The following is a 12,692-nucleotide window of genomic DNA, read 5'->3' as shown; positions in this document are numbered from 1 at the left end:
AGGTCTGCAGGGGAGAGAAGGGCTTTGAGTTTGGCAATGGTGCGTAGTTGGAAAAAACATGCCTTTACCACTGAGTTTACTTGTCTGTCAAATTTAAATTGTGGATCAAAAATGACCCCTAGGTTCTTGACATACGGCTTGACCAGGGAGGACAGGTTGCCAAGGCTGTTGGTAAGGGTGGTGACAGCGTCTGGGGGACCGAAGAGGATTATTTCGGATTTGTTTTGATTTAGTTGTAGAGAGTTTTGTGCCATCCAACATTTAACATCATCCAGGCAGGATATGAGACTGTTAAGTAGAGACTGGTTGTTGGGTTTCAGGGAACAGTGTCAAGGGGGCAGGTTGCAGGTTTCATAGAGGAAACTATCTCTGTGAGGGTGAGTAGACTGATGGGCTGAAAGCAGGTCAGTGTAGAACATGATTTGTGGAGCTCCCTCTGGTGTTGTGATCGTGGTATTCACTGACCTTTGGGAAATATTTTGACATGTACATGGGTACCTTGGTCGTGTAGTGTATCTTGTAGACCAGGCACATTGCAAGTTGCTGTACTCTGTCGTCTACTCTAAGCCATCCTAGGTTGTCAAAGTGGGCAGGGGTGAGGTGGGTTCTAGGAGTAAGGTCAAGCAGTAGTCTGACCAGTTTGTTTTGAGTTGTTTGTAATTTTGTTTTTAGCGCCTTTGAGGTGCTTTGGTACCATGAGGTGCAAGCATAGTCGTAGTACCCTTGAATGAGTGCTCCTGCCAGAGTCTTCAGGGTATTCTTGTTTACCAGTGAGGAGATCCGGTACAAGAATCGTGTTCGTTGGTTGACTTTTTTTATTACATTGGATGCCATTTTGTCACAGGAAAGATTTGCCTCTAGGATGGAACCCAGGTAGGTAATATCTTCTTTCCTTGTGACAATATTGTCACCCACTGTAACTGAGAAGCCGTCGGTCTTGCTGAGTTTGTTATTTGAACCAAAGAGAATGGACTCTGTTTTGCCCATGTGTAATAATAGTTTGTTATCAGCGAGCCATATGCAGATTTTGCCTAGTTCTGAGCTGAGGGTTTTTTCAACCTGTAACTTGTTCTTGTCAGAGACCAGCAGGGCTGAGTCGTCCGCAAACAGGAACAAGTTGCAGTCACAAGCTGACGACATGTCATTTGCATAAATTAGGAACAGTAGCGGACCTAGTATGCTTCCTTGTGGAACACCACAGCTCACTGTGAGGGGGGGGGGGTAGGGTACCGTTTACCTCCACCATCTGCTCTCTCCCCTCCAGGTAGGATTGCATCCAGCTCACTGATAGACTATCAAAACCAATTGCTTTTAGCTTGTCAATCAGAATGGTGTGATTGACAGTGTCGAAGGCCTTTTGTAGGTCCAGCATGACCATGCCGCAGTATTTGCCCGCGTCCACCTCTTGTTTGATGTGGTCGTTCAAAATAGAGAAGGCATGTGTCAGTGGAGTGGGATGTTCTGAAGCCAGATTGGAATTCGTAGATTAGATTTTTTTCCGCAAGGTATTTTTCGACCTGTTCGTATACAATTTTTTCCATGACTTTCGAGATGGAGGTAAGGATAGAAACAGGGCGGTAGTTGCCAGGGTCTAATTTACTGCCTTTTTTGTGCAGGGGTGTTACTCTCGCAATTTTGAAGTCCTTGGGGACGTGTCCCTGTTTTATGGAGAGGTTTATTATGTGTGTGATGACTGGGGTGATGGCGGCTGCTGAGTCTCTGAGGAATTTGGAGGGGATGTTGTCATGGCCAGTGGCCTTGTTAGGTTGGAGGGCGCTCAGTTTTTTGAGTACCTCATCTGTTGTTACCATTTCCAGTTTGAAGTCGTCTTTGTGGACCCCTAGGTTCTTGTAGTATGCTACTATGTGTTCTACCCCATACTGCCCTGAGTGGGAGGGTAGTTTGTTTACCAGTGTTGTGGCTATGTTTGTGAAGAAACTGTTTAAGTAATTGGCTACATCCAGCTTGTCTGTGATGAGTGTGTTGTCCGTCTTTATGTATGAGAATCTGGTTTTAAGTTTTTTACTGCAGCCTAGTTGGTTATTGAGTAATTTCCAAAGTTCACATGGTTTGTTTTTGTTTTCCTCGGTTTTGTCATTGATGAATTTTTTTTTGCTGTTTTGATCATGGAGTTTACGTCATTTCTTAGTCTGTTTCTTTCCAGTTTGAGTTCAGTCACGTGGGCTTGGAGTTCACTGCTCGTGCTTTTGGTAAGCTTTGACTGACTTTTACGAAACTCAGAGCATTTTTTGTCTCTGGTTTTCATAGCGGTCAGTACTGTACTATACTGTACTATACTGTACTGTACTATAATATACTGTACTATACTGCACTGTATTATACTGTACTATACTGTAATATACTGCACCATACTGTACTAGTATGTACTGTACTATACTGTACTGTACTATAATATACTGTACTATACTGCACTATAAAATACTGTACTAGTATAGTAGTACTAGTGTCTCATAAAGACAAACAAGTGGTTGAGCAGACATTGAGTGCAGAACTAGAGAAGGTTAGTGACTAGCTAGGGTACAACAAGCTGTCCCTCCATGTGGGGAAGACTGAGTCCATCCTATTCGGGTCAAAGGTCAGGCTCAGAAAATCGCCAGGTTTTAGCGTTAGAATAGGAGATAATGTTCTCACCGACAAAACATCTGTGAAATATCTTGGTTGCGTCCTGGAAAACAGCTTATCAGGGGAAAGCATGGCTCACCAAGCACTTACAAAGATCAATAACAGGACTAGATACCTAGCCAGAATCTCAAATTTTTTAGATCAGTCAGCGATGAAAATTCTTGCTGGAGCACTCATACAGTGTCACTATGACTATGCGTGTGGCTCCTGGTACAACAGTGGGGCGGCTTTGGCTCAGGGGTAGAGCGGGTCGTCCAATGATCGAAGGGTTGGTGGTTCGAATCCCGCTCAAGCCCATGTCCATCCCATTGCTGTTGTGTCCTTGGGCAAGACACTTAACCTACTTGCCTCGTATGAATGTGTATGCATGTGAATGAATGTTGGTGGTGGTCGGAGGGGCCGTAGGAGATGATTATTCGCCACGCTTCCGTGAGTCTGCCTCAGGGCAGCTCTGGCTGCAATTGTAGCTTACCACCACCGGTATGACTGTGTATGAACGAATAATGGACTCTGTAAGCGCTCTGGGGTCACTGGGGTGTCATGAAGAGCGCTATATAAATCCAATCCATTATTATTATTATTGCCCCCAAAAGTCAGAAAATAAAACTACAGACATCACAAAACAAGCTAATCAGGGTAATACTAAGGTTACCTGCCCTAACCCACCTTGACCCATCACACTTTGAGATCATGAGATGGCTTAAGGTGGAAGACAGAGTAAACCAGATAGGGATGTGCCTAGTTCACAGAATAGTGCACGGGGTAGTGCCAGTGTATTTCAACAACTACTTTAACCGAATCAGGGACACCCATGCATACCCAACTAGGCGCAGCTCAACTGACGTTGTGCCAGTCAGATTCAGGAGCTGTATGGGGAAGGAGTCATTTCTGTTTTCAGCAGCTGTCTATTGGAACAGTCTGCCCAGTGACCTGAAAATCGTAGACAATACTGTTAGATTCAAGTCCATCCTGAAGACATGGCTCAAAAGGGACTATACTTAACCATAGACACTCAGCGTAAGGCACCCTTGCATGTTGTATGAGTCTGTTATGTATATAAATGTTAAATGGTATATGTGATGTGTTGTGATGTCATGTTTGTATGATGCATGTCTAAGCATCACACTCCCCTACCCCCCTACAAGGACACAATGGAAATAAGCTCTGAGCTTTTTTGTGTTTCATCCTTGGCAGTATATCCTGACTGTGCTTTCTGTCACATGTTTATTTTTATATTGTCAAATAAAGTCATTCATTCATTCATTCAGTCCAGTCTTAGCTGCTTTACACTGGCTTCCTGTAACATTTAGAATTTACTTTAAGGTCCTTCTCCTTACATACAAAGCTCTAAATGGACAGGGACCTAGCTACATCGCCAACACTCTAATAAATTACACGCCAGCAAGAACACTGCGATCATCAGCTGCTGGACTACTAGAGGCTCCCAGAAACAGTCAAAAGAAGATCGGTAATGCAGCCTTTATCAACTATGCCCCAAAACTGTCGAACAAACTACCCCAAAACATCAGGGAAGCCAACTCGCTAGACATCTTGAAAAGCCTATCTCTTTGCTCAGGCATTTCAATGAAACATCAGGGATATCCTGACACAAATTGTACTTACCTGTGCTATTCTTACCCTGCTTACTTTTATACACTGCCTATCAAATTCATGTGTCGGTTCTATGCTAATTTTATATGCACTGTAATTTTAAGAGAACTATCTTATCACACTTTTTACTTCTTACTGATGCACTGCTCTGTTGTATGTTAAATACCCTGTTGTATGTCCATTCTATTTTATAATCTTTAGACTATTTTTTAACTGAATCATTTTAAACTATTTTTATTATTTGTATTACTGAATGAAACTGTAAACAGAGAGCCTATTGGGATGCTAGATCCTAATGTGAAACACTGTGATTTACCATACCTTGCTACCTGTCTATCTTTTTTATGCTCGCTTATGCCTGTATTTTTTACTGTTGTGAAGCACTTTGAACTGCAACCTCTGTATGAAAAGTGCTATACAAATAAAGTTATTATTATTATACTGTACTATACTATAATATAATATACTGTACTATACTATACTGTACTATACTATAATATACTGTACTATGCTGTACTATACTATAATATACTATACTGTATGATACTATAATATACTGTACTATACTGTACTATACTATAATATACTGCACTATGCTATACTGTACTGTACTATACTATAATATACTATACTGTACTATACTGTAATATAATATACTATACTATACTACATTATACTATACTGTACTATACTGTATACTGTACTATACTGTACTGTACTACATTAATACTGTGCTCCGTGTTCAGAGTGTGGGCTGCGTCCAGCAGTCAGCCTGTACCACCAGCGTCACAGGAGGATCCTGGGAGGCCGTGTGTCCAGACCCGGGCGCTGGCCCTGGCAGTGCTCGCTGCAGAGCGGCCACAGCGGACACATCTGTGGCTGCGTCCTGATCGGCAAGAGATGGGCCCTCACTGTGGCTCACTGCTTCGAAGGGTGAGTCATGGAGGGGAGGGTGTGTGTGTGTGCGTGTGCGTGTGCGTGTGCGTGCGTGTGTGTGTAGGATGATATGTGTGTGTTTTGGGCAGTGATGTCACTCACTAGCCAGTGATTCATCTTGATCGTCTATCAATGGGATCATAACAGTGACATTGTGACATCATGATACATCATTTTGTTGTCCGGTAATGATACATAATTCACTAAATGAGATCTGAAGTACCTGAATATCGTTTCAAAATGAAGTTCCAGTTTGATGTCACACGTTACATCACCATGTAGCTCGATGACGTGAACAACACAGGGATTATTTAACATCTGACGTCACCTGATGTCACGGTTAACCCTTTCACTGCGACAATATGGAGGGTTAACGTAAGGTTATGTATATAACCAAGTTCTATGAATACTGGTGACGCTCAGCGTCATCTGCACTAACCTCACTTCGTGCACATGCACTGAATAAAAATCCACAATGTACCTTTACATACCAACATCCGTCTGGCCACACCCCTATCCGCTACCTTCATAAGCAGGTGTGTGGTCACCTACTTGCCTCCTTCCCAAACTTTCACCACAAGGCGAGATCAAGGGCAGCAGTGGTGTCCCGACGCTGAGCGTCACCAGTATTCATAGAACTTGGTTATATACATAACCTTATGTTCTATATCATACTGGCTGCCGCTCAGCGTCATCTGCACTAAAGGAGCTGAGCGGGAGCCTGAAACTCGACAAATGTACCCCGCTGAGGCCCCCCACAACCATCAGACCGGAGAGGACCGAGCCCCCCGACCCTCCCTAATGGAGGATACCCTCCCTATTGGAGGACGGGAGGGAGACGGATCCGACCGTGCGAAGAGAAACTCAAGCAACTCAACGCACAGGGTAGCAGACCGTGGCTTGATCCCATGACTACGCACACGCACAACCCGCATGCCACCAGGGAACGAACGGAAGGAACAACCTCGTTACTGCCCCCAAAATCACGGGGTCAAGAGCAAACTCAACCCCGTGGCAAGGCCGTAGCAGCGGAGCGCGAAGGAAGACCCAGACCCACTGAAGGGACTGGATCCCCCGGAAAAAGGGGGCCCGGAGAGGTCAATGACGCCAAAGCATCAAGACCTCACCAGATGGTCACTTAGTGACACCGCCCCCCACATTGCCACCGTATTCGGACAGAGCGGGCTCCAAGAGCGGGCCCTTCCCCCCACTAGTACGCCGCCTGGCACACTGACCCTGCAACACAGGCAGTCAGCATGGCCGTAACTTGAAGCACTCAAAAGGCTATACTACAGCGGAAGCAGGCAGCACACCGGGGAGACGACCCCAGAGGGGTCGATCCCTTAAACCAGGCAGCAGGCGTTTGACCCGAGCCTGGAGCACTGCGGACGAGACAGGCGCCAAAGGGGTCAACTGAAAACAGCACCCCGGCGGAAGGGGCGTATGCTGGCATTGTTGCGCACCATGACAAAGCCTCCACCAAAAAACCCTGACCCAGAGGGGTCGAGGCAGAGAAAGCTGACACGATTGGCAGGCGTCATGAACGTGCAGGGGCACACTCAACCGGGTAACCCGGGAGTTGACTCTGCTCCAACACACCAGGGAATCAACCACCCTCTTGGTACCACATGCAGTGGTTGTTCTTATAACCCCTCAAGAAAAAACTCCAAAACACACCTGCGGATATACACTGGCTATACCGCAGTACAAGTGTTTCAGTTTTCAAAAAAAGGGTTATTCCAGGCCTACGGGTCGACGAAACATAACTTCGGACCGGGCCCGGCGGCTCGGAAAGCACACAGGGCTACCAGAGGAGGTCCAAAAGACCACCCCAACAGCCCCCTCTTCGCCATGCATGAGAGAGGAGCGAAAAGAATGGAGAACCAGCCCCTTCATGATAGTGCCAGGTACAACATGTACCCAACAAAGGGTCTCCATAATGCCCAACCCTGTGACACCCGGGCCGACCCGGCATTTTTCCCCCTGAAAAAAGCACAAGTCCCTCAGGGTACCAGAACAGCAGATCTGCATCCCCGGCGGACAACGGGTTAACTGACCTGGACCAGCGCGACCAGAACCAGTCCTGTGACCTAACCACGCCGACATCCCCACTCCAAGAGAGGGGGTAGGTACGCGTGTCGATCTAAAACATGAAAAGAGGGCGCCACCCAGACGGTCCCATTCGTACCGCGCTCAGTGGCCCACCCCAAGGGCGTGAGACCCCTCTACCTATCTTTTGATCTATTCCGTTAACGTCCCCCAGATATGAACGAGAATCCGTCGAGACCTAGTAACAGGCGCTCGGAAGAGAAAAACCTCCATCCCAGTTGCCCTATAAAAACGCTGTTTTAATAACGAGCAATCAAGGCGTACTAGCCTCCTGCATGATTCTTATCAGAAACACCCCGAGCCAGCACTATGTACGCGTCGAGACCCAAACACATCAATGGATAGTCTAACCAGACACCAGACATTGGTCCTTCAAGTCGCCTGGGAGAACGACAAGGAGTTGTCGTGCTTCATATTCTTCCCTCTTTTTATTAAAAAGAAAGAAACACAGACTGACATGAATCCCACGTGACGCGGCCAAGGGTAAACATTTTTACATTCTTACATCCCGCCACCCTCACCACAGAGAGGAGACGGGAATCCTCAGAGAGACTTCCCACGTGAGCCACAGATTGAAAAGTCACGGTAACATTGAGTCATGTGACCAACAGACTCAAGTTACACGTATATCAAGCGTAGCAGAACAGTAAGTTCCTACGCTCTGCCCCGACAACTTGACAATGACAGACCCTACATACAGGTCTGAAAAAACTCACGGAAGCCGTCGTCCAATAGAAACGTGCCTAGTGACGTTTTCTATGACGGGGGAAACCCATGACTCAACCGCCCGTGATAGGTGTAAGCTGCAGGCCTTGCTTAAGCTCTAACATGAATGTAGCGACCAACAAGACTTAAAGTCTAGCCCTTCTATCAAACCCACACTAGCGAAAGGTTCACACATCGTATCCCCATCATATGTTTGTAAAAAAAAATACAGTCCCTCCCAGGAGGGACTTTTTATTTCTCATAATCAAAATCATATGTTTGGGCCGGGAAGGGAACAGGGGGGGACCACAGAGGGAAAAAGTCATTTTCAGCGACGCCTGCCACGAGCCGCTCGGGACTTGCCACCCCGGGGAGCCCCGGAGGGACGGTAAAGGATAGGAGGCTGGTCACGATGATCCCTACCGTCACCTCCGGGCGTAGATGGGCCGGCTGCAGTGGCGGAGGCGCCCTCTTTCCTACTGGCCTTCTTTGCCGAAGGTCCACCAGTGGCGGTGGTAGCAGCGGCGGCTACGGCGGCGGAACCCAGACGACGAGCCTGCCGTCTGACTCCACCGGCGACATGGGGTGGGGGGAAATGAGGCTGGAGCACGGAACGCTCCTCCTGCATCTCCCTGCAGGTCGAGGTCATCAACTGCAGTGCCGACCCGAAAAGTCCAGTATCGGAGAGGGGTGCCGTCAGAAGTGGAGTCCTCTTCCTTTCCGGCACACGCGCCTGCTCCAGCTAAAGGCGGCGCTGGACTAGAGTGGCCAGGGTGCATACTTTCCCAGCGGCGATGGCCTGCGGCTGGATCAGATGCAGGATGGCTCCTGCCGACTGGGCGAGCTGATCATGTTGCAAATCGGTCAGCTCCGTACCGCCCGTCAGTATCCCGGACATGAATCTCGCCAGCTGCGCGATGTTAGAAGTGGCAGCCAGAGATTTAGTCGCGGAGATAAATGACTGGTCACTCCAGAAAGCCAACCGCCTCGCCGATTTCCCTTGGGGAACCGGCTTTCGTAACGGCTCCCACACCACCTCAGGACAAAGGAGAGCTGCCATCGGCCTATCAAGCCGAGGCACCCCCTCCTTCATGCCGTCTACCAAACCCACCACCCTCGTGACTCGCACGTAGGCGGGGGTGAGGCCCATGATGTGGGAGACCACCTGTCCCTGACGGACGTAGGCCTCCATCGAGGGGAAAAATGGACAGACAACGCCCATCTCTCTCACAGGACGGCGTTGCCATAGATGACCTATGAGATCATCAGGAACAGGAACAGGCAGTGGCTGCGGCAGCGGCACGCCGTTTGCGACTGCCGCCGCCGCCATGAGCTCGGGGAACAAAGCATGCAGTTCCCCCTGCATACTTTCCCCCACCAAGCTCGCGTCCCTCACATACAGCAGACTACCGGTTAAAGAGCCACATTCTGATGTGGCTGATAGCATGGCATCCCGCCGCCGAGTCGGAGGTTCTAACCCAACATCCGCGTACGAGGAACCCCAAGGAGACCTATCACCCCCCTCCAGTGTTACCTGGACGGGCGGCGGACATGTCTCCACCGGGGCATCGAACAAGAACCCGTCCGCTTCTACCATGTAGTCCTCTGTTTCCATTGGCCATGGAGAATCAGACGCATCCTCATCCGGCTCCAGCAACTCACCAAAACCAGGCCGTTCGCGTCTACAAGCCACCATCTTACGACGGGAGCGAGCCGACGCAAAAAGTTTGCGTCTCAAATCCTCCGCCACCAGAGGAGCCGGCCGCCCAACAGCGGACGACTCTCCGGAGGCAAAGGAACCAGAGCCGGAACCAGGCCATCACACAGGAGACGGCGCTGGTGCACCAGCTCCTTGGAGAGGCAAACTATCTATCGGACGCCTACCGGGCGCGGCTGCCGACCACGAAAGAGGCCTCAACCCCGCTCCAAGACGCACGACAGAGGAGGCAATGGAGAACCGCTGGTGAAGGGTAACGTTGCTAGCGCGACCCTCCGAGGTAAACATTATGACTTAGCTTTTTTCTTTTAAAATTTATGAGAGAAAGAAAAAAGCAAGAAAAAATGTAAACACAGCTAAAACAACCTCGTCAAGTGATGTATACAACAGGCACTTCCTTGTGGTGAAAGTGAAGAAGGAGGCGAGTAGGTGACCACACACCTGCTTATGAAGGTAGCGGATAGGGGTGTGGCGGATGTTGGTATGTAAAGGTACATTGTGGATTTTTATTCAGTGCATGTGCACGAAGTGAGGTTAGTGCAGATGACGCTGAGCGGCAGCCAGTATGATATAGAACCCTTTCACTGCGACACGAAAAAGGGTTAACCCTTTCACTGTGACAATACAGAGGGTTAACCTTTCACGACCACACTACAGAAGGTTAACCATTTCACTACCACACTACATAAGGTTAACCCTTTCACTACCACACTACAGAAGGTTAACCCTTTCACTACCACACTACAGAAGGTTAACCTTTTCACTACCACACTACAGATGGGTAGCCTTTCACTACCACACTACAGAAGGTTAACCCTTTCACTACCACACTACAGAAGGTTAACCCTTTCACTACCACACTACAGAAGGTTATATTTCGTATTGGCATTGCGTCCCGCTCTTAAGCCATACCGAGATATACCTCATCTCATGTACCTAGTGTACTCCATCAACGAATAAACAAAAATACACCCATCACCTGCCAGGCCCTGCCCCTAGTGGCGTACTATAAGGTACTAGGCGTGGCCACCACTCACTCTTCCTCTATTTTCGTTTCCATCATAGCGGATGCAAGACGCCCTATGCAACTAGTTGATATGAAAAGTTTAGAGAAATTAGGTTTGAGTGCTTACAGAAGATTTGCCTACCCCTGAAATCTTCGCGGTATGTTCTGGCGGTTATGCGACTCTGCAGCGGGATGCATTTTCGATGCATCTCAGCGTCGAGGTCTGTAGTCTCCTTGTCTTGTTGACAGCAGACAGGGACAGCGTGTGAGGTGTAGCTATCGAGCTACCTCGCACAAGGTAGGACTTACGCCACTAGGCATTATCGCTGGTGTTAGTAAATGCTGCTTGTTGTGAGTTGTATATTGCGCCAGGGGCAGGATGTTTGGGTAAACGTCCCTCTAAGAGGTGGACGTTTCCCAGGCTGTCCTGGAGCGCGCTGCTAATACTAAATGCTATAAATGCTGGGTCAATGTTCTACTGTTCCCCGCTGTGGGATGTCACTAGGCATGACAAATGCTGGCGTTTGTGATGTGCTCGAGTTGTTCCGAGAGACAACCGAGTGTGTATTGGCGCAAGCGGCGGGATATCTGGGTAAACGTTGTTGTTTTCCCCGTTATCCTGGAGCGCGCGGCTAACGCTATGCTATATTGGGCTACTGTTTTCTGTTCTGTCTCTCTGCTACGGGAAGGTCTGTCTATTAGGGATGGGTATCGTTAGGATTTTATCGATACTACTACACTTATCGATACTGCTTAACGGTTCGGTACTTTATCGATACTCTTATCGGTTCTTTTTGGTTCTTTTTTTGCAAGAAAAAAAGACAATTAATTAAGAACAGAATCAACATTGCTTTATTATTTATAAATACAACTTTATAAATAAGTATTATAAATAAATATAATTTCTTCAGCAACAGCAGCAGCAATGTTCTTTTATATAACTTTATAAATAAATATAATAAATGAATATAATTTCTTCAGCAACAGCAGCAACAATGTTTTAAATGTGTCTGACTCTGAATTATAGACTTTTTATAATAAACAACAAATGCAAAAGGCTAACAGAACTGTGACACTCGTTCACCCTATCCTCTGTCATCCTTCCTCTAGCTGCTAGGGTGAAAGGACTTTGGGTGGTGGAGGGAGGTAGAGGGAAGATGTGTGGTGGCCCTGGGCTCACTGGCCTGGGACACATTGGTGGCTGACGCCTCAGCTTGACGATCTATAAAAAGTTTAGATTGTAGTATTTGTAGCTAAACAATTATTTTGTTTATTAGCCTATTTGTAATAATTCGTTATTAGCCTAGGAAACTCCGTATCTTGGCTTACCGGCGGCAGTGGACGTGGATGCAGATGGAACACTGCGCGCAAGGCAGTCGAATACGCGCATTTCTGCACACTAATATCATGTTTTGCCAACAGATGTTTTGATAAATTGCTCGTATTGCCACCCTTACTGGCAAATGTTTTGTTGCACTTGTGGCAACGTGCGTTGTATATCCATACTTTCTTTAGAACGCTTCGCTCTATCCGCCATCACGAGTCACGGTGCATGCAGACTTCAGAGCTGTCTGTGTGCAGTGCGCTTCAGCACGGAGAACTTTCATTAAGGAGTACCCGTATGTAGCACTACTAGCGAGCGACTCGCGAGGAGTGTGTGTAATAATGACTCGCTGTGGCTCGCTTCTCGTGCAGAGACAGAGAGAGGATAGATCGTTTGCAACTTTTAAATAATAATAATAATAATAATAATAATAATAATAGTATCGATAGCAGTACCGAGGACGTCGGAGCTTATAAATACTCCGGTATTTTCTAATATAGTACCGGTTCCCGTTTAAAACCGGGGTCCGGGGGGCATCCCTACTGTCTATACTACGGTCTTCCCTCCTCTCAACCATTCATGCTGACGGTCAATCGGTGTCTACTGGGGGAGTATTGTGGGGGGGCTTTGTTTACCTTCAT

General features: G+C 47.6%; 1 protein-coding gene across 1 annotated transcript in view; it reads left to right on the top strand.

Moving 5' to 3' along the window:
* corin (corin, serine peptidase) overlaps positions 1-12,692 on the top strand; it is a gene marked incomplete at both ends in the record, with an annotated part of 124,850 nt that overhangs the window by 82,809 nt on the left and 29,349 nt on the right. The window contains 1 exon segment of the mRNA XM_084328781.1: positions 5,001-5,187. Coding sequence (XP_084184907.1) covers positions 5,001-5,187 — 187 coding nt within the window.

The sequence above is a fragment of the Notolepis coatsorum genome (assembly GCF_963971535.1).
Source record: "Notolepis coatsorum genome assembly, chromosome: 1".
Classification (NCBI taxonomy): Eukaryota; Metazoa; Chordata; class Actinopteri; order Aulopiformes; family Paralepididae; genus Notolepis; species Notolepis coatsorum.
Note: the sequence above shows the minus strand (reverse complement) of the source record. Positions and strands in the feature narration are given on the sequence as shown.